Genomic DNA, 23565 nt, shown 5'->3' on the forward strand with positions numbered 1-23565 from the left:
AGGGATTTGACAGTATATTGACATGCCTGAATACAACAGACCCTGGGCCTGTGGTTGAATTAGGTGGTGAAAACCTGCCAAGCATTATAATAAATCTCTTTAATATGGCAGAGTGCATTTATCTTCCACAAAGATCTGTTTAAAGAATTTTCCATAAATAATAATCCCCATTTTACATAGAAATGAAAAAGTTTCCTTTGTAATGGAAAATCAAAAACGCAGTCTAAAGTTTCACTTTTTATTTGTGATTTTTACAAACATACAAATCGGTCATTGCTATGTTGATGCATTAATGAATTATGAGCTTTTGAGTTACCTCTGTACGTCCCTGAGTTAGAACATGACCAAAATGAAATTGCTTACAATGTAGCCCTTTCATATATGTCTTTGCCAACCCAAAACACAGCTTTTATAAAAAAAGCATGATCATACGTATGAAGGATCCGTATTCGTAGTGAATTTTCACAGTTAATGAAATGTAAATAGGCCAATATGCTCTATAAAAATGGCAAACTGGTTGAAACTTAAAACAATTCTTACATCAGGTATTCTGTTTGAATTGTGCCTTCTACATGCAATTGAAGAGGTATCAGTCTAATCAGCGTGTGGATGAATAAAAGAACAATCTCTTGCAGAAGTTCTTGAAATAATTGTGCAGTAAATTAGACGGAATTGATTAAGTGAGCACAATGTAAATTTTAAGGTAATTTCACAGGCAATCACAAAACTTAGTCCACATATCATCTGAGAAATAGCTGGGATAGTGGGGTAGCATCGTGGCACAGTGGTTAGATTCCTGGCTTGGGTCACTGTCTGTGTTGAGTTTGCACATTCTCTCCATGTCCATGTGGGTTTCCTCCAGGTGCTCCAGTTTCAAAGATACGTGGGTTAGGTTGATTGGCCATGAATTGCCCGTAGTGTCAGGGGAACTAGCAGCGTAAGTATGTGGGGCTACGGATTGGGGGCTGGTTCTTCAAATTGCCCTAATGTTGCACGCCTCTGCACCAGTAAACATACTTTAAGAGATTTCAGATCAAAATTAAATCACTAAAACACGGACCAGTGTACACCAATGGAAGTAACATGGGTCAATGTAACTTTTAAATATGCAATTTTCAATTTTAAATTCAGTTGTTCACAGGTAGCAGATTGGATACTCAATAAAACACCTATTTTTAGTTGATAAACAATAAAACCAAAACAGGTTACTACTCTTAAACACTAATTAATACTTTACAAGAAGAAATAAATAATTACTTTCTATTGTGTTGCTCAACTGTGCAGTTTCATGGAAAGTTTTGTTTGTCATCATGCAAATGATTTGAATCAGACATGAGCTGGAAACATCCCAGTGGAAACTCTGCCCCAGTATTTTCACACCAATGCATAAATGTGTCAGTTTAGTCTATAATTTGTGCTTTCCAGCCTAAAGGGTAATAACATAGTCAGTTCTTTTCAGAGTATAAAGCACACTAGTGTTGGAAGGTTAAATTGCACTCAAAAATGTGTCATCAAATACAGAGTAGAATGCAGGGCAGTATAACTACAGATTGTAATGGCACCACCAAAGGCATAAATAAAAGGCACAAAGCTTATGTTATGTTGTTTGAATTATAAGTAATCTAAGAAACAGTAGCCAATGTATAAAGCTAGATACTCAAATTTTAGGTTACTTTGTAAGATAGATCTTGTTATATTATTTGAATTAATAATAGTACAAACAATACTATCAAGAAATAAAAGCAAACAAAATAGCTGCAAAATATGTAACATCGTATGGATGAATAAAGCAAACGTGGAGCATATGTTTCCCGGGCCTGCTGGAAATTCTGCAGGAACTCCATTCAATAGCAAACTGAAGCTAATATGAGAAAATTCCTGACCATGATTGCTGAGTTTTCCAGGAATGTGTCTAATTGGCTCCAGAAAACATAATGAGATTTTTATCTTATTTGATCTGGGAGCCAGTAAGTTTGTACAAGTAAAATTATTTGGACTAGTTCAAAACAATTCATTCTCCCTGCTCTCATAATCAACAACAGGGCTGATTTAGGGCTGTAAAATCATTAAAATGAAATAAAACAATCGGCAAGGTTTTGCAATTATACCAATCAATTTATGGCATCCACAACTTTACTAGTTGAATCAGCTCCTTTCAAATAATTGAACACAGTGCTTTTTTCAATGATTACTCCAACAGTATGAGGTGATATCCAATTAATGGGCAGCACGGTAGCACAGTGGTTAGCACTGCTGCTTCACAGCTCCAGGGACCTGGGTTCGATTTCCAGCTTGAGTCACTGTCTGTGTGGAGCTTGCACATTCTCTTTGTGTCAGCGTGGGTTTCCTCCCACAGTCCAAAGATGTGTGGACTAGGTCATGCTAAAATTGCTGCTTAGTGTCCTGAGATGCATAGGTTAGAAGGCTTATTCGGTAAATATATATGGATATGGGGGTAAGGCCTGGGTGGGATTGTGGTTGGTGTGGACTCGATGGGCCGAATGGCCTCTTTCTGCACTGTAGAGTTTCTATGATTCTAATGGTGAAATGTTATAGATGCATAATTTGGAACAGTTCTGGAGGTAATGATGTTGGGGAAACTTACTTGGGAACTTTTGGCAAAAATTTGTTTCATGTTTGGCAAACTTAAAATTCGGCAGACACAACAAAAGATAAATTAACAAAACCTGATTCAGTGCAACTGACTGAACTGTTTAAGACTACTTAACCTGTTACTACTTGAAACCATATTTAAAACTCAAAGCTAGAGGTTTAACTGGAAAGCTACGCAAGTAAATGCTATAATCTTGAAAATTACATTTTGGGCAACGTAGTATCATATATCATTTGAATTCTGCCAATTACATTTTTATGGCAGTTACTGCTAGTGCAAATGACAAAGTTGATATTATAATATTACAGACATAGTTATGTAAAGCAGTACATTCAATTTCATGTCAGGTCCTTCATGTCATCTAAATATGGCGAGAATTGCTGGCTTATGCAAGATTAATTCCATGATTTGATGAATTCTCAAGTCAAATGCTAAAACTTACATGATCCTCGACACGCATGGTAAATCCCAATTCAATTCTCCCTAATCATTTTCCAAACTAATTCTTGCTACAAAACTGTTGTGCTTAAAAAATTTTAAAATAATCTAAAGTTTACAACATTTTAATTGACTAATTCCAATGGAAATGGTGACATTTCATTGTGTTACCCTTCCATTATGATTTGCGTGCCCTGACTGCCTTGGTTATTATCAGAACTTCTTTTGAAACATGTCAGTAGCTCACCAAATTCCAAAATTGAATGTATGCGTAAACATTATGGATGTGAAAATGTCACTGCATGGTTCACGGCAAGCAATTTAATTAAATGTTTAAAAATCACATTTGATCTTCAATTGTTGGTGAAAATGTTTTCAGCTGTAAAATCTCAGCAACTGGCTGCTTTCTGTCCTGATAGAAGTCAAGTCCCGTGATCAGCTCCACATCCCTCACTCGTGCTGTGTGAGCCCAGATTCGCTCTTCGACCCACTCGGATTCATCTTTGCCATCCTGCCAAAGAACACAGGACTCAATAACTTGCACATTTTTAAAAATATCAAAATCAAAGTCTGCTAAGATTATGCAGATCGTGCCTTATAAAAAATATAAAACCCTGAAACGTAAAAACTGATAGGCTTTAGAACCAAACAGATATCTGTACTAGGACGACTGAATAGGTACTTTGTATCATTTATTTCTGTGTAGCAATTTAGTTCCATGTAAAAAGTTAAAGTTTATTGATTAGTCACAAGTAAGGCTTACATTAACACTGCTGTAAAGTTACTGTGAAATTCCCCTTGTCACCACAGTCTGGCACCTGTTCGGATAATGCACCTAACCAGCACATCTTTCAGATTGTGGGACTCGGAGGAAACCCATGCAGACACGGGAAGAATGTGCAAACCCCACGCAGACAGTGACCCAAGTAATGTATGTCATTATTTTAAATGTTTCAAACATATTTAAAATTCATGAAATTTCTAAAGTTTATTAAAAACTACGCAGAACACATTTCCCAAAAATACTATTTAAAAAACCCGCATTTACATTTATCGTGCTGCTGATACCAGTCACAAAAATTCTATTAGTGATTGCAAAACTATTATTCAAGCTTCAGATTTACTTACTGCACAGCTCTCGCTGTTATCAGGTCTATGAGGCAGAATGAAAGCCAATACATCCAGCGAGGTGTCACAATGTAGAGGACTTTTCATCGTGTCCTTACAGTTGGTAAGGACAATGTAGTAGTGAGTTGGGACAGGGATTTGTGCATTCTTAGCATTCCTTGAAAAACAATGTAAATAAGTTTTTTTAGAAAAAATTGTTTGTTTCATTAATACATAACCAATCATTGTTCATTAGTCCAAATTTGTCATGGAAAAGGACACGGATGGGCCTGAAATCAAAGTTCTAGACCGGGGAAGGCAGATTTTAATAAGGTCACCTCAGGGAATCGACCTCATTGTCCCTTGGGAGCACTGAAGAGAGGCAGTGATTTGTAAGAGGAGAGCTTGTGGGTAAGTTAAAGTGATTTTTTTTTTTAATTAACTTTGATAGTTTTTTCTTTAAATTTTATTCTGAAAACTGGATGTAGTTTGCAAAGGGACTTGGGTATTTTTTCCATAAATTGGACTGGTGAGGAATCCCGATACTCTACATAGGTAGAGTATCCCACCCTCCCACCTCCTCTAACCTGAAAAAGAGAGAGAGAGGGGCTTGGAGTGAGAACAGGTAAGTTTGTTTTTGTTTTTGTGTGAGCTGGAAGGGCTTTGGCTCACAGGGCCTAAGCGAAAAGGGTGAGGCAAGGTAAGTTTGTAAGTTTTTATTACTTTCTTCTCTGTATTTCTAAAAAGGGCAAGTATGAGTGTGAGGCCAGTATGTTGTTGCCAATGCAATATGTGGGAGGTCCTGGAGGCTCCTGGTCTCCCAGACATCCATATCTGAGCTCGGTGTGTGGAGCTGCAGTCCCTACGGGACCGGGTTAAGGAGCTGGAACTGCAGCTCGAGGACCTTCGTCTCATTAGAGAGAATGAGGAGGTGATAGGAGTTACCGGCAAGTGGTCACACCGGGGCAACGAGAAGAAGGCAAGTGGGTAACTGTTAGGAAGGGGAAAGCTCATGTGATGGAGAGCACGCCGGTGGATGTCCCCCTTCAAAATAAGTACTCCTGTCTGAATACTGCTGGGGGGGACAGCTCACCTGGGGGAGGAAGCGGTGGCCAGCTCTCTGGAGCTGAGCCTGACCCAGTACTTCAAAAAAGTAAGAAAAAGAGCAGCAAGGCAGTGTTAATAGGGGACTCCATAGTGAGGGGGTCAGACAGGCGTTTTTGCGGAAGCAGATGGGAGTCACGGATGGTGGTTTGCCTCCCTGGAGCTGGGATCCGGGATGTCTCTGGATGTGTCCCAAACATCCTGAAAGGGGAGGGCGAGGAGCCGGAGGTTGTGGTACATATAGGTACCACTGACGTAGGCAGGAAGAGGGAAGGGGTCATGAAAAGGGATTATAGGGAATCAGGTAGACAGCTGAGGAAGAGGAACATGAAGGTAATAATCTCAGGATTGCTGCCTGCGCCGCGGGAGAGTGAGAGCAGGAATGGAATGAGGTGGAGGGTGTTTGTGAGGCTGAGGGACTGGAGCAGGGGGCAGGGATTCTGGTTCCTGGATCATTGGGACCTCTTTAGGGGCAGGTGTGACCTGTACAGTAAAGTCGGGTGGCACTTGAATCCCAGGGGGACCAATATCTTGGCGGGAAGATTGGCTAGGGCTACTGGGGGGACTTTAAACTAGAAAGGTTGGGGGGAGGGGGTAGAGATGAGGAGACTGAGACCGAGGAGGTTAGCTCCCGGATAGGGATGGACTGTAGACAGTATGTGAGGGAGGTTAGACGGGTAATGGAGAAGGGAAGTGCCCAGATCGAGGGTCTGAGGTGTGTCTATTTTAACACCAGGAGTGTAGTGAACAAAGTAGATGAGCTTAGGGCGTGGATTGATGCTTGGGAATGTGATGTGGTGGCCATTACAGAGACTTGGATATCTCAGGGACAGGACTGGGTACTTCAGGTGCCGGGATTCAGATGCTTCAGGAAGGACAGGGAGGGAGGCAAAAGAGGTGGCGAAGTGGCACTGTTGATCAGCGACAGTGTCATGGCTGCAGAGAAGGTGGATGCCGTGGAGGGACTGTCTACGGAGTCTCTGTGGGTGGAAGTTAGGAACAGCAAAGGGTCAATAACTTTGCTGGGTGTTTTCTATAGGCTGCCCAATAGTGACAGGGAAGTTGAGGTGCAGATAGGGAAACAGATCCTAGAGAGATGTAGTAATAACAGATTGTCGTGATGGGAGACTTTAATTTCCCAAACATCGACTGATGTCAAGACGGCGTATGGTGTACTGGCCTTCATTAATCGAGGGATTGAGTTTAGGAGTCGGGAGGTAATGCTGCAACTTTATAAGACCCTTGTCAGACCCCACTTGGAGTACTGGTCTGGTCGCCTCACTACAGGAAGGATGTGGAAGCTATTGAGAGTGTGCAGAGGAGATTTACAAGGATGTTGCCTGGATTGGGAGGTATGCCTTATGAAGATAGGTTGAGGGAGCTAGGTCTCTTCTCCCCGGAGAGACGAAGGTTGAGAGGCGACCTGATAGAGGTTTATAAAATGTTGAGACGAATAGATAGGCTGGATTCTCGGAGGCTATTTCCCAGGGCTGAAATGGTCGCTACAAGAGGACACAGGTTGAAGGTGCTGGGAAGCAAGTACAGAGGAGATGTTAGGGGTAAGTTTTTCACTCAGAGGGTGGTGAGTGAGTGGAATCGGCTGCCGTCGATGGTGGTAGAGGCGAACTCGCTGGGGTCTTTTAAAAGGCTTTTGGATGAGTATATGGGATCTAATGGCATTTGATGTTACAGATAGTTCTATGGCTTGGTAGGTACAGATGTGATCGGCGCAACTTGTGGGCTGAAGGGCCTGTTTGTGCTGTAGTCTTCTATGTTCAGATGGAGCTTCCCAAAACAAGGCATTTGTACATCTTAAACTGGAGTGTGCAGCACTAGTCTATGGTTTGGCCAAAGTGGACTGGGAGCAGATACCTTTAGGTAAATCTGTGACAGAACAATGGGGCACATTCAAGAAGGAAATAGGGAGTAGAAAGGGAAAGAACCCCTTGATGTTCCAAAAAAGGAGGTATAATGCTATACTTGCCTTTACAGTCAAGTCACAGAGTTTAAGTGCAGGGAGGTTAAGATGGAACTATATACAATGTTAGTTAAGCCATAGACAGTGTATTGTGTGCAGTTCTGGAATCCTCTAGGAGAGGTGTGATAGCACTAGAGGATGTCACCCTCTTTATATGAAGACCTAAAGTTTAAAGTTTATTTACTAGTGTCACAAGTGGGCTTACATTAACACTGCAAGGAAGTTACTGTAAAACTCCCCTAGTCGCCACACTCCAGCACCTGTTCGGGTACACTGAAGGAGAATTTAGCATGGCAAATGCTCTTGCGGACTGTGGGAGGAAACTAGAGCACTGGAGGAAACCCAAACAGATGCGGGAGGAATGTGTAGACCCCACACAGACACTGACCCAAGTCAGGAATCGAATCCAGGTCCCTGGTGCTGTGAGGCAGCAGGGCTAACCACAGCTTCACCGTACAACCCCACAGGGACTTAGAGGGATAAATGTGAAATATATTTACAATAGTGAAGAATACATACAGCAAATGAACACTCGTGCTACAGTTGGACATTCAAACTTATTAAGTTTCAGAACTCTACCACTGTGTCTAGGTGCAGTCCTGACAACCGCAGCAAGGGGTGGTGGCAACCTGCTGACTGCTATGCCCTGTCATCTGACATGACTTTGGTGAGCATATTCTGTGGCCCCAGCATGCTAAGGGATCCTGCTCTGAGGCAGGTACATCCTCCTCGGCCTGACCAACTGCAGTTGTTGGAGTCACAGACAGAGGGGATTTGGAGCAGTAGCACATTCTTGGAGTATCCTAGGTGGATGGCCCTGGGTTGCTTGGCTGGCACTCCTCCTCCCTTTGGGCACCCTATTGCCCTTCCTTGAGGAGAAGGAGACACCTGGAAGGAAGTCAGGATGCCACGTCCCCCTCTTTGCATCCTCCTTATAGTTTACTTTCCCAGTTAATTTTGTGTTGTTATCACTCTTGGATACATTACACTCTGTCTCCTCAGCTAAGATATTGATATAGATTTAAATAGTGGTGCCCCAAAAGTCTGTGTATACTCACATTTTTTAAAGTTTATATTCTGCACTCTTACATCTCCCTGCACCCACTCTTACTAGTCTTACCATTGGGTTTACACTTGGTGTACATGTTTCTTCCTTCCCTAAAAGGTATTGCTTCACATTTATTTGCAAAGGACTGTATTAGGTACAAAGATATCCACTCCACTAACTTAAATCTTCCTATGATTGAATGCACTTTTCCTTACTGCTTGCTGTTCTCTGTAATTGAGCTTCAATATCATTATTCTGATTTCTATGCCAAAATGTTTATGTAAATGCAAACATGTGAAGTCCCAACAAATATCTCTGGGTGACTCAGTACCCCAAGACTGCCTTTCCGAAAACAATCATTTGCTTTTTGTTATCATGCTCCATTCCACTTTCTATGTGACCACACTCAGGAAGATTTAGAAAAGGACAAAGGCTATACTGAGACTTTATGATGGAGCTGGCTTGACTACATTTGGAGTATTGCATGTAGTTCTGATTGTCCTATCTCAAAACAGATATAGATATAATGGAGTTAGTGTAGAGAAAAGAAACAAGAATGATGTCAAATGGGAAAGAGCTAAGTTCTGAGAAAAAACAATAAAGGAAATTAAACTTTGAAGTTTAGGGAGAAGGTTAAAGAGAATCTCGTCAAACTATACAAGGTAATATATGTTCTAGTTAAGATGAAGAAATATGCAGGCATATTCTGTAAGCAAGTTAGGCAAGGCAATGCAATACAACCATAAATTTAAATTAATGAAAGGTAAATTCAAAAACATATTAGGAAGAACTTTGTTACTCAAACATTGATGAATGTTTGGGATAATCTACCCAGTAAATTATTCAACATCCAGTTGGATGCCAAGTTGGGTGACTAAAACACATTCCTACAGTATGCTAATCAGCTAAAAGTCTCCTGTTTCTCATATCTGACTTTTTACACTCCTACAAATGGAATTAAGAGGATGCTGGCTATACGTACTGAATTGATTCAGTAATAGGAAGTAGAGGTGGTGGAGGATTGGATGCTTTTCAGACTGGAAGTGGTTAGCAGTGATGCTCCTGATGGATCAGTTGGGTCCATTACTCTTCAATTTTTATAAATGACATAGGCTTGGGCAATGATACAAAAACATGCTAACACAGTAGACAGTGAGAAGAATGATTATAACATAGGATAACATAGAGAAGATAGTGAATTGGGCAAATTGGAGAAGCATAAATTGATACACTTTGGGGGAATTAATATGGGAGACTATATGCCAGTATACTATAAATGGCATGATGTGGAAAACACAGATACCTTGGCAACAATATACACAAATACATTGGGCAGGTAAGTAAGATGGGTGATAAAACATTAAGGTTTTTGTGTGTGTGAAAACAGCCTTATAATATTAAAGCAAAGAGAACATGCTTGAATTGTATAAATCACTGTTTGAGCTGAAATATTGTGGACAATTCTGGGTGCTACATTTCAGGAAAGAAGTAAAGGCATTAGGAAGGATACAGAGGAGATTTACCAGGATATTACCAAGAGTGAGGGACTTCAATGATGAGGAATGGGGTGGAAGCATTAGGATTGTTCTCCTCAGAACAGAGGTGACCTAGTTGAGGCTTACAAGATGACAAAAGGTTTTGATCAAGTAGATAAATGATTTCCTCTGATGCGTCGATTGATAACAAGAGATTACAGATTTTAGAAATTCAGAGGGCAGATAAGGAGGTTTTTTCTTTTATTCAAAGTTGTTGGGAATACAGAATGATCTTCCTGAAAAAAGTGGTGGAAGCTAATCCCACAAATGATTTTAAAAGGGAGTTGGAAAGGTATTTGAGGTTGAGGAACTTGTAGGGTTCTGGACAAAAGCACAGGTGTGAGACTAAGCACAACTGATCATTCAAGGTGCCCTCAAAGGTTTGATGGGCTAAATGGCCTCTTTCTATGCTGTCAGATACTATGATTCATTGAACATAAAATTACTTACAGATATTTGAAAAATGTCTATGTTTCATCAATTCATGTTTCAAAAGAAATACAAACTATAGAGGCTAACAAAAAACAACAATCTTATTAGTGTTTGCTATGGATTAAATAAAAGCCCATTATATATTTTAGCCATTTAAATGAAAGATGCAGGGGATAAATTAAACATAGTACCACTAAAAATGATGGAAACTTCTTACTTTTGGATGATATCAGAAGTATCAAACCGTCCATCATAATCAAAATCAAACACAGGTCCGCTAATCACATTGATGCCATTTCTCTGTATAGTATACTTCAACAGCAAAACATTGTGAAAGTAATTCCATATTTCTGTCAAGACATAAACAAATGAATTTGCTATATTTCATTCTGCAGTTTTGTTGTGATAACTATAGATATCAAAGTACACAAAATAACTGTTAAGCTATTCTGCTTTTCTAGGAGCCAATAAACCTTTTGTAATGTATTTGCTCCCACTGTAACAATCAAGAGCAGCAACTTGCAGTTCATGTAATTACAAGTGTTAATAGGTTACTATTACAAAAGAATAGGCAACAAATATGCAGGTGTCCAATTCATTCATTACTGATGCACAGTTTCAACACAAAAAGTGAAATGTCTTGAAATCAGATGTCCAGCTTCAATATAACCCTCAAATTGCTATACAATTCCAATCAGCTTGCAAGGCATTATATTCTTCAAATATTGAGACATAAGTTGTCTTGAGTTTAATATGCAGTTCATTTATGGTAGCTGATTTACTTCCAAACCTTAAATTAAACCTCTCACTAAAAGGTACTTGACCGACATTTGTATTTAACCACACTTCTTGGTTTATGTGTAGCTCCTTTCTCTAAAGGTACAGTGAGTATTTCGCTTTGGTAGGATGTGTTAATAACTTACAGGTACGTCCCAGGTAAGAGAAAGGTGAACAACCTAATAGGGCAGATATAAATTGTTGTGAATGGGAACAATAACCAAATGTTTGATACTGGATGACTTCATTAAATTACAAATTCATCTGCAGTTACATAAATGGTAGCTGCAAGTCACTTCTGAAGTATTTCAAGCAATGAATCTAAAATATTAAATAGAATCCCAGATAAAGTTACACCAGCTGTTCACTTTCTCATGCTTGTGTTGTTGTCACTTGTTGTCAATTTAAAGATTTTGAGCAGTACTATTTTAGGACACCATGCAAGAACATTTCATCATTTGTGATGAATTGTAAAGGTTCAAGTGGGTTCTGAAATGCTTTTAAGTACATGAATGAGACATGATGACAGCAAGAGAGTCAGAGTTCTATAAATCATCAGAATTGGTATAAAAACACCCAAAATGATAATTTCTTCGCTCTGTTCTATGAATTGATCATTAACTCCTTTAGTTAGAATTAAAGTTAATTCTGAGCACAATCAGTGACAATATTAAGTAACAATTCAACGTAGGTAAATTGTTACATTCAGCTTAAATTCATACTGGGGCACAATGAAATTATCAAATGGTCACAAAACCACAATTACTACACAATATGCTCCATTGTGACAGTATTTGCACCAAATAATAGGAAGTATTTTATACTCACTTTGAAAGGCTTTGTACATGGGTACAAGGTTGCTGGTAAATAGACCTTCAAATTGATATTGTCCTGACTGCAAATCTAGATACAAAGTGAGCATGAATAAAAAAAAAATGCGGCTTATTGCAATTAAAAGCACATTACTGGTTGTGTTTGCTTTATTCAGTATCAAAACTAAATGTAGATATGAATCAACATAATACAGACTAAGAGTGACGCATGGGGTGGCATAGTGACACAGTTGTTAGCACTGCTGTTTCACAGCGCCAGGGACCTGCGTTCGATTCCCAGCTTGGGTCACTGTCAGCGCAGAGTCTGCACGTTCTCCCAGTGTCTGCGTGGATTTCCTCCGGGTGCTCCAGTTTCCTCCCACACTCCAAGACATGCCGGTTAGGTGCATCGGCCATGCTAAGTTCTCCCTTAGCGTACACGAACAGCCACAGGAGTGTGGTGATTGTAGGATTTTCACAGTAACTTCATTGCAGTCTTAATGTAAGCCTACGTGTAACACTAATAAATAAACTTTAAACTTACTTTATTGAAGTTGCTTTCATTTACAAAAGCAGACAATTACAAAGAATTTCAATCTTCTTGTTGAATGAGCAGTTCCTATGAACCAATTTCACTAGAAGGCAGAAAGGGACTGGACAAGCAGCAGGTTCGTGGGCTTTTGGCATTAGTGCTGGGAAAAGTGGGGGCGGTACCATTGGGATGGTCTGACTGAACCGTGCTCTACTGAACCATATAACTAGGGAAATAGAGACAGCTTTGAACTAAATGGAGAGTGAGGAATCGAACTTGGGTAGATGTAGCAAATTAAGAAGTAGAGTCAAAGCATGAGAGAAAAAATAGTAGTATGGGAAATGAAAGTCAGAGAGAAAAATACCCAATACACCAACTGTCAAAATTGGGTATTACAAAATTACACAGCTAAATGCTCAGGGCCAGATTCTCCAGCCTTGTTTCCTGATGGTGGAAGGCGATGTGCTGTTTGGTGGTGGTGAGCTTCTCTGTTCCTGTCGCTGACAGTGGGATTTCCCATTGATGTCACCCCACGCCACCACAAAACCCACAGACAGGGGTGCGCTGCTGGTGGGGCCAGGAAATCCCGCTGGCATGAGTGGCCAGAGAATCCTAACCTCTGTATCTGAATGTGTGTAGCATTCATGACAAAGTAAAGGAACTGATGTAAATAAATTTGACCTGATAGTCATTAAGGAGATGTGGTGGCAGGAGGACAAAGACTGAGTCCTGAATATTGAGCAGTCTATGACATTTAAGAAGAATAGGCAGCTAGGAAAGGGTGGAGAAATAGCACTGTTAATCAAGGATGGCATTATTGCAATTGTTAGAGACCTAGTTCAGAAAATCATGATGTAGAATTGGTTTGAGTGGAGATGAAAAATAGTTGGGAAAAGAAATCACTAGTAGGAGTAATCTACAGGCCTCTGACTGTAACCATAACGCAAGACAAAGTGTACAAGAAGAAATACTGGGTACTTGTGATAAAGGGGCAGCATAATTATGAAATTTTTAATTAACACAAACTGGAAAAGCAATAGTGGCTTGGGTGAAGAATGTTTAGAATAGCTTTTGAGATAGTTTCGCAGAGCAGCACATTCTGGAACTAACCAGAGAGCAGGTTATATTAAACTTGGTATTGCGTAATGTGACAGGATTAATTGATGACCTCAGAGAAAAGGCACTCCTCAGAGTAGCAACCATAAAATGAATTTTACATCCCATTTGAAAGTGAGAAGAGTAGGTCTAAGTTGAATATTTCAAGGGTAACTATGTGGGCATGAAAACTGAGCTGGCTGAAGTGAACTGGGATTCTAGGCTCTGGGATAGATCAGTAGTGAAACAGTGGCAGACATTTAAGAGAATATTTCAGAATACTCAGATTAAGTACATTTCTATTATAGTGAAAGATTCCAAGGGGAGGGCATGGTGGCACAATGTTTAGCTCTGCTGCCACACAGTGCCAGGGACCCGTGTTTAATTTCAGTCTGTGTAGAGTTTGCGTGTTCTCTAAGTGTCTGCATGGGTTTCTGCAGGTACTCCAATTGCCTCCCACAACCCAAGATGTGCAGATTTGGTTGACTGGTTAAGTTAAATTGCCCCTTAGTCTCAGGATATGTAGGTTAGTGGGATAAATATGTGGGTTACGGGATAAGTCTGGCTCAATGTGCCAAATAGCCTCCTCTGCACTGAAGGATTCTTTGGGAGGATTTAGCATTTGTAGTTAACTAGAGAAGGTGAAGAAAGTATCAAACTTAAAGAAAAGCATACAACGTACCAAGCTGAGTGGCAGGTTAGATGATTGGTTTGAATATAAAGAATGTCAGAGAATGATTGAAGATTAATCAAAAGAAAGAAATTACAGTACGGAAAGTTAGCTAGAAATGCAAAAACATATAGCAAGAGTTTCTACAGGTATTTAAAAAGGAAGAGTGTAAATAAAGTGAATACAAGTTCTCTAAAAAGTGAGAAAGGGAAATTAATAGTAGATAGTAAAAAAAGGTGGAAGAAATGAATAAATATTTTTCTCCGTCTTCACTATAGAAGATACAAAAAACATTCCAGTAATAGCTGTAAATCAGGAAGTGGAAGGGACAGAGAAATTTGGTGAATTTACAATCACTGGAGAAATGGTACTGAGCAAACTGATGGAGATGCGGGCTGACAAGTCTCCAGATCCTGATGGACTTCATTCTAGGGTTTCAAAAGAGATGACTAGGTGCATTGTTACTAATTTTCTAAAATTCTTCAAATTTTGAAAAGGTTCCATCAGACTGGAAAGTAGCAAATATTTAACGGAAGGAGCAGAAAATAAGAAATAAGAAATAAGAACATAAGAACATAAGAAATAGGAGCAGGAGTAGGCCATCTAGCCCTTCGAGCCTGCCCCGCCATTCAATAAGAACATGGCTGATCTGTCGTGGCTCAGTTCCACTTTCCGGCCCTCTCCCCATAACCCTTAATCCCCTCTCTTATCAAAAACCCATCAACCCGCGTCTTAAAAATATTTAGCGAGGCAGCCTCCACCACTTCAACGGGCAGAGAATTCCAGAGATTCACCACCCTTTGAGTGAAGAAGTTCCTCCTCAACTCCGTTCTAAACCGCCCCCCCCTTTATCTTGAGGCTGTGCCCCCTAGTCCTACTGTCTTTTTTGAGCGGGAAGAGTCTCTCCACCTCTATCCTATCCATCCCATTCATCATCTTATACGTCTCAATGAGATCTCCCCTCATTCTTCTAAACTCTAACGAGTACAAGCCTAGTTTATTCAGCCTCTCCTCATAGCTCAACCCCCTCAACTCCGGCATCAGCCTAGTAAACCTCCTCTGCACTCCCTCCAAGGCCAAAATATCTTTGCGCAGGTGCGGCGCCCAAAACTGCACACAGTACTCCAGCTGCGGCCTCACCAATGCCCTATACAGCTGCAGCAAGACCTCCCTACTTTTATATTCAATCCCCCTCGCTATGAAGGCCAGCATCCCATTCGCCTTCCTGACCACCTGCTGCACCTGCAAGCTGGGTTTTTGCGACTCATGCACAAGGACCCCGAGGTCCCTCTACACCGTCGCCTGCTGCAGTTTTTCGCCACGTAAGTAATAGTCCTTCCTACCATTATTCCTACCAAAGTGGACCACCTCACACTTGCCAACATTAAATTCCATTTGCCATTTCCTGGCCCATTCGCCCAGCCTATCTAGATCCTTCTGCAGACTCTCCACACCCTCTGCACAATTTGCCGTTCCACCAATCTTGGTGTCATCAGCAAATTTCGACAACCTACACTCGGTTCCCTCCTCCAGATCATCTATATATATATGGTAAAAAGCTGAGGCCCCAGCACCGACCCCTGGGGCACTCCACTAGTCACCATCCGCCAATCCGAATAGCACCCGTTGACCCCCCACTCTCTGCCTCCTATTTGACAACCAATCCTCTATCCACGCTAACACCCTACCCCCAACTCCATGCCCCCTTACCTTCTGCAATAACCTCTTGTGAGGTACTTTGTCAAACGCCTTCTGAAAATCCAGAAAGACCACATCCACCGGCTCTCCTCTATCCACTGCCCTAGACACATCCTCATAGAACTCCAGTAAATTTGTCAGACACGACTTCCCTTTAATGAAACCGTGCTGCGTCTGCTCTATCAAGCAATTCCCTTCAAGATGCCTCGCAATTTCCTCCTTAATGACAGATTCTAACATTTTACCTACCACAGACGTTAAACTAACCGGCCTATAATTCCCCGCCTTTTGCCTGGCACCCTTCTTAAACAACGGCGTAACATTAGCCGTTTTCCAATCTTCCGGCACTTCCCCGGAATCCAGCGATGTTTGGAAAATAACCACCAAGGCATCCACTATCACCTCCGCCATTTCTTTCAGAACCCTCGGATGCATTCCATCCGGTCCTGGGGACTTGTCCACAATCAGCCCCTCCAGTCTGTCGAGCACCACCTCTCTAGTAAAAATAATGTCATTAAGACCCTCCAATCCTACCACCTTTCCATCGCTAACACCCGGCAAATTATTCAAGTCCTCCTCCGTGAAGACAGAAACAAAAAAGTTATTCAATACCTTAGCCATATCCCCATCCCCTACCACTAGGTCCCCTTTCTCATCCTCTAAAGGACCAACGTTCACCCTAGCCAGCCTCTTCCTTTTTATATATTTATAAAAACTCTTGCTATCCTTTTTTATACTAAGCGCTAGCCCAGCTTCATAGTTTCTCCTACCCTTCTTTATCAACTTCTTTGTCAATCTTTGTTGACATTTAAACCTCTCCCAATCCTCTTCTCGCCCACTACTCTTAGCTACTCTAAATTCCTCCATTTTTAATTTAACACTTTCCTTCACCTCCTTCGTTATCCACAGCTTAGTACCTCTCCTCCTCCGGTCCTTTTTGACCATTGGAATAAATTTCCGCTGAGCACGAAGAAAGATCTCCTTAAAGATCCTCCACTGCTCCTCAGCAGACCCTCCCTCCAACGCGCTCCCCCAGTCCACATTCGCCAATTCTTCTCTCATCCTACCATACTCCCCTCTATTCAAACAAAGTACGCGTGTCCGGGAACCCACTTTCTCCTCCTCCATCTGCACCAGAAACTCCACCATACAATGATCACTCTCTCTAAGAGGATCCTTCACCGCAAGGTCCGTAATTCTACCTGCCTCATTACATTGCACCAGATCCAAGATAGCTCGCTCCCTCGTCGGCTCCAACACACACTGTTCCAGGAAACTATCCCGGCAGCATTCCAAGAACTCCTCCTCGAGCCCACCGTGTCCAACATGGGTCGACCAATCAATATGCAGATTGAAATCCCCCATAACTATGGCCGTCCCATTCCTGCACGCCGCACTTATTTGCGCGTTAACAGCCCGCCCCACCTCCAGATCATTATTCGGGGGCCTATAGACGACACCCACCAGCGTCTTCCTCCCTTTGCTGTTCCTAATCTCCCTCCACAACGATTCCACGTTCTGCTCCTTGGCTCCAATATCATCCCTTGCTACCACCTTGATGCTATCCTTAATCAGCAGAGCTACGCCAACCCCTTTTCCCTCCCGCCTATCCTTCCTAAACACTTGATAGCCCTGTACATTAATCTCCCAGTCCCTGTCACCTTGCAGCCACGTCTCTGTAATGGCCACCAGATTGTATCCATTTGTGTCGATCTGCGCCACCAGCTCATCCACTTTATTCCGAATGCTTCGTGCATTCAGATAAAGCGCTTTCATCCCAGCCTTCACCTGGACCCTATTTGCCGTAACGCCACCAACCATACTCACGCGGAAACTATGGACCAGTTAGATTGGTGTCTATTGTGGGGAAGGTTCTAGAATCGATCATTAAGGAGATTATAGCTGGGCACCTGGAAAAACTCTTGTTAATTGGGAAGAAGCGACATGCTTTTATGAAAAGGAAATCTTGTTTAACTGATAGATTAGAGTTCTTTGAAGGATTCACATGCACTGTGGACAACATAGAGCCTGTAGACGTACTGTACTTGGATTTCCAGATGGTATTTGAAAAGGTGCCACATCAAAGATTATTGCACAAAGTAGGAGCTCATGGTGAAGTGAGTACCATATTAGCATAGATAGAAGATTGGCTGGCTGACAGCAAGCAGAGTATGCATAAGAGTATCCATAAATGAGTCTTCATCTGATTAACTGGATGTGATGAGTATAGTCTGGCATGTGCTGAGACCTCAGCTTTTTATGGATGAGCAGAGCCAAGGTACAGTAGCTAAACTTGCAGATGACAAAAATAGGTAGGAAACTATGTTGTGAAGAGGACATAAGGAGGTTGCAGAAGGTTATAAAGTTGTTCACTTTGATAGGAAGAATAAAAGAGCAAAGTATTATTAAATGGAGGATGACTGCAGAGTCCTAAGGTGCAGTGGGATTTAGGTGTACTTGTATACAAATCATATAATGTTAGTATATAGTTATAGCAAATTAATAAGAAGGATAATGAAATGCTATACTTTATTACAAGAGGAATTTAACATAAAAGTAAGGATGTTATGCTTCAATTATCCAGGACATTGCTGAGACCACATATTGAATGCTGTGTGTAGATTTGATCTCCTTATTTAAGGAGGAATGTAAATGTGTTATGGGCAGTTCAGATGAGGTTTATTCGATTAATGCCTGGAAAGAGTGGCTTGTTTTATGAGGAATGGTTGGATTGACTGGCTTTGTTTCCAGTGGAGTTTCAAGGAGGAGTGATTTCATTGAAGATCCTAAATGGTCATGACAAGGTGGGTGTAGAAAGAATGATTCCTCCTGTCTGAGAGTCCAGAACTATTGGCACTGTTTTAAAATTAGGAGTCACCCTTTTAGGACAAAGATGAAGAGATTCTTTTTTCTCTCAGGGGTTGTGTTACTTTGGAACTTTCTGCCATAGAAGACAGTAGAGGCGTGGTCATGGAATATTTTAAAAGCGGAGGTACATGTAATCATATTAGGCAAGGGAATCAAAGGTTATCAGGATAGATAGCAATGCGGAATTCAAAACTCAAACATATCAGCCATGATCTTATTAAACGGCTTGCAGGCTTGAGGGGTCAAGTGGCCCACTTCTACTTTTAATTCATACACATGTAAGACCAGTAAATTTCTCTTTACAGGTAACACAAGTCACAGCCATCATCCCCATGTAAGGTGGAGCAGGTTCAGTGGGGAGTTTTGGTAGGAGGTTTTGGATTACCTCCCTCATGTCAATTTATGTTGCTTCTTGCCCCTGTCTAAATGCTTGAAAATGGGCACTTTTACCAAGGAAAATCCAGGTCTTCATACAGTCTGGGAACTGTAATTTGAAACTGCGATAAAATATTGGATTTTTATTACAGTGCAACAAAACCTTTTGAGGAACAGCCGCATTACTGCTGTTGAAGAGGGCCAAGTGTTAAATTCAGAGGGTCAAAATTGAAACATCAATGAATGGAAACAAGAGTAATCCATCCATAAACTTCAGCTAGGGAGTGGTAATAGTTAATAGTAGGTTTTCTTAATACTTAACAGCCCTTCTTGTTACAGAAGTGAAACAACACCTTGCACAGTTGCAATGAACCTCTAGGCAGGTTTAATGAAAATCTGGGGTAATTAAAGCGCCACATGCAGTTTAACACAAGTCAGTGCAATACTTACTGGGTGGATAAAGGAACCTGTAAGTTAAGTTCAGATCTTCATTGTTGTATGAACCTTGGCTTTTGTTAAAAGGAATTCTAACATCAGTGAGCGTACAGTTTAAAATGTTTGGCAGAGGAGGAACTAGATTTTCCTATTAGCAAAACAAAAGAATAAGAATGATATTCAATGAAGTTTCGACAATAAGGATCTTCATCAATCGTAAACTGAGTAGTACGCAACAGGTCAACATAACAGACATGTCATAGGAGGAGACAAAGTCTTTTCACCTAGCTCTATATTTTTCTATTAGTGACAAAGTGCAAATGCATTTTATAATAGGTACCACAAAAATATGCATTTGACATTCTATTTTAAAAAGAAACACAAATTGTGATTCTCTAAAAATGTGCAAATGGGGCATTTTTAAAAGACAGGCTTTAAGATCACCAACGTCCAAACAAACAAACGAGACTTTTATTGGAAATGTGTTTACTCTACAGATTGTTAGGATAGTCTGCCTGTTGCCTGGGCAAACAGCCAATGACATCATCAACATGTTAGCGGACAACAAATTTCTGAAGTTAGGTATATAATATGAAACAGACTAAACTGCACTCAGAACCTCTCCATTGAAGACCACAAGGGAACAGATCCAGACAAGCAGGTGATCAGGAAGGCGAATGAATGTTGGCCCTTATAGCGTGGAGGATAGAATATAAAAGTAGGGAGGTCTTGCTGCAACTGTATAGGGTACTGGTGAGGCCGCAGCTGGAGTACTGTGCGCAGTTTTGGTCGCCACATTTGCAGAAGGATATATTGGCCTTGGAGGGAGTGCAGAGGAGGTTTACTAGGCTGATACCGGAGATGAGGGGGCTAGCCTATGAGGAGAGATTGAATAGGCTGGGCCTGTACTCGTTAGAGTTTAGAAGGCAGAGGGGGGATCTTATAGAGTCACATAAGATAATGAAGGGGATAGATAGGGTAGAGGTAGAGAGATTCTTCCCGCTTGGAAAGGATAGCAGAACTAGAGGGCACAGCCTCAAAATAAGCGGGGAGGGGGGGAGCAGTTTAGATTGGAGTTGAGGAGGAATTTCTTCACTCAAAGGGTGGTGAGTCTCTGGAATTCTCTGCCCATTGAAGTGGTGGAGGCTACCTCGCTGAATATATTTAAGTCACGGGTAGATAGGTTTCTGATAGACAAGGGAATTAAGGGTTATGGGGAGAAAGCGGGAAAGTGGAACTGATCCACTTCAGATCAGCCATGATCTTGTTGAATGGTGGGGCAGGCTCGAAGGGCTAGATGGCCTACTCCTGCTCCTATTTCTTATGTTCTAAATGCAAACAAGGTCTAACACACAAAGGGAACCAGACAGGATGGCACCAACGGAAACTAAACTAAAAGTACACCCTCATCTAATCAAATCAGCACCACTGACCTAATCAAGTGATATCAGGAAGCCTCTATAGAAACACCTAAGAAGAGGATTAACGTAACTAAGGAAGCCTTCTTGGCCTCAAAAGACTTCCTGAGATCAGCCAAACACCCATTGTTCAAGAAACCCCAGAGATTCTAGATCATTGAGAAACCCATCAGACAGAAACGATTACCATACTTAAAACATCGATACTGTACTTGAAAACATCGAAACAGAATGGTCAGAGTCAAACACTGTAAACAAAACATTAACACTTGAACATACAATGTGTCAAAGTTTGGGTATAACTGTAGCCCATTGCGGCGGGCTTGCAGAGTGCTCTCGGGACAGTGCTGTTTGTATGTCCTGATCGCATCTCCGTCGATGTTAAATAAAGCTGTACTGCTATTGAACCTGACTCTGAGTCTGTGTTTGCCCACTCGCGCTAACAAATGTTTCATGTGACCAAACTCTTAACATGACCTTAATTCCAATTAAAAAAACGAACATGAATATACAAGACGAAACTCTTAGAAAAATATGTATTGGGCTATTCACCCAATTTCTTCAGTGTTTCAACTGATGTTGCGCTGAAATCGTGGCAAGAAATTGGGATAAACCCCACCCACTGATGCTAATAATTCAATCAATCCATCCAAACCATCCCTGTAGTCTCTTTAATACTGTGTTTGACCTGGTCCCAAAGAATGCTGACAGCTCAACAAATATTGCACAACTTAAATCAACCTTACATGAAGGCTGATTACCATGGCCACAGCTTTAAAACATATGAATGAACTTCATTTCCAAAAAGTGACTGGATGCCTTTTGAAGATTCTCAACGGATATCCTGATTGCGAAAACTTCTGCTTTAAAAGGCAAACGTTAACCTTCACTGGCACGCTAGTTTGAATTCATTAAATAATAAGAATAAATTGTTTCTAGTGGCAGATGGTTTGATAAACAAAGGATGCAGATGTCAGGAGACTGGCAAAAGAACCAGCGGCAACATGAGAAAAGATTTTTTCTACATAGTGAGTTGTTAAAACCCAGAATGTACAGCTTAAAAGCGTGAAAGAAGCAAATACAACAGGAAATGTCACTAGCGAACTGGATAAATACTTGAAGGATAAATTGTTTACAGGATAGGGAAAGAGCAGAGGATTGGAACTAATTGGGTAGCTCTACAAAGAACTAGCACATAGCCAATGGGCTGAATTGCCTCCTTCTGTTCGGTATCATTCTATGGTTTCATGACACCACTGTTGTTCTAAAGGAACAGGAAATGAAAATAACAAACTTAATCATGTTGTTTCCTGGTATGTCTGACAACAGCCTTGCAAACAAGTTGCTGATAAAAACACCAAATACTGCAAAAAGTCAGATTTGTGGTGAGGCTAGCAGAGTTAATGACTGGAATACTCCCAAAAAAAACTCCTATTTCTTATGTTTCTTATGTTCTTATGTAAAACTGGAGTAATTCACACTGGTTCTTTCAATGGGACTTGAGAGAAGAACCTTCCTCACTCTTTGCACTGCAGAGGCCATCAGCATGAATATCATTAAAAATATGGGGCAGGGCCTATCTCAGCTGGAGAGGCTGAAATCATTGCGTTGAGCAGGCTACTGTGCACGCATCAATCTATCACTGCCAAGATCGGCACATGCGTAGTGGCCCCGCACTGACAGCTTTCTGATTGCTGGCCAGCCCTGTGACTCATGCATCGCCAATCCTCTGCCCTCTCCCCTTGCCCTGGTCTCCAGCCATACCCCCACCCCCTCTCCACAGTGCTAATCACCTCAACCCAACCCGATAGCTTGCCTCCCTCCCCTCCTCCACCAATCCCGTCTGCAGAGTGGCAGTGGGATCTCCCATCCCTACTGATCACCCTCTAGCCCCTGCTCCCATCAGGCCCTGCCTTCTTGGCACTGCCCCATGCCTGATGGGCAGAGTGCCAGTACCCTGGGAGGAATGCACCTGATCCTTTGGAGGGCTCCGATTGCACCCCCTCCCCCTCTCCCCTGTTCATTCCAGTAGGGTTGGCAGCAAGTTCCCTGAATGTGATAAGCTACTGTAAAGCCCACTGGAGTGAAATACTGCAGCGGGGAGTGGGGGGTGGTGGAATACTAGGAGGACTGAAGGCTCCGGGCCCACGAATTGCATTTAAATTAGATGCAAAACAATATTAAAATTACTTTTAATCAAAGGGAGACATGGAAATCCGGTGTTTGGGGATGCTATTGCAGCAGGGACGCGTGTGCGAATCGCGTGCACCGTCTGCCATGAGATCCTCCCTGCCTGCTGTGCTAAAAAATCAGCACAGCTGGATGGTAGAATCGTGGCCAATGGATGAGATTTTCCACAAAACCCGCTGTGTCTTTCACAGTGACAGAGATAGCCTGCCAGCGGCCAGCAGCGGGATCTTTTCATCCTGCCAATGGGGTTCCCCAGTGAATGTACCTTCACTGCTGGGAAACCTGCGGCAGGCATATGGCTGTCAGCAGGACTGGAGGATCCCACAGGCAGAAAGTTCTGGGCAATGTTTCAGCTTGATGGTCTTTGGTCAGATGTTCTGATGCTTATTGATGTTAGGGCCTGACTTTGAAGGCTTCACAGACAGGAGTCCGGTGGTAG

At 41.7% G+C, this 23565-nt stretch overlaps 1 protein-coding gene across 1 annotated transcript in view; it reads right to left on the bottom strand.

Annotated features, from left to right (window-relative positions):
* Positions 1-234: 234 nt before the first annotated feature.
* Positions 235-23565, bottom strand: part of LOC145344993 (ectonucleotide pyrophosphatase/phosphodiesterase family member 3-like) — a 127340-nt gene continuing 104009 nt past the window's right edge. The window contains exons 19-23 of the mRNA XM_080192433.1: positions 19534-19666; positions 11862-11936; positions 10474-10606; positions 4181-4337; positions 235-3563 (exon numbers count right to left, since the gene is read on the bottom strand). Coding sequence (XP_080048559.1) covers positions 3393-3563; positions 4181-4337; positions 10474-10606; positions 11862-11936; positions 19534-19666 — 669 coding nt within the window. The 3' untranslated portion in view covers positions 235-3392. The remainder of the gene's footprint in view (positions 3564-4180; positions 4338-10473; positions 10607-11861; positions 11937-19533; positions 19667-23565) is intronic.

Source organism: Carcharhinus amblyrhynchos, chromosome 7 (genome assembly GCF_965287045.1).
Source record: "Carcharhinus amblyrhynchos chromosome 7, sCarAmb.v2.hapA, whole genome shotgun sequence".
NCBI lineage: Eukaryota > Metazoa > Chordata > Chondrichthyes > Carcharhiniformes > Carcharhinidae > Carcharhinus > Carcharhinus amblyrhynchos.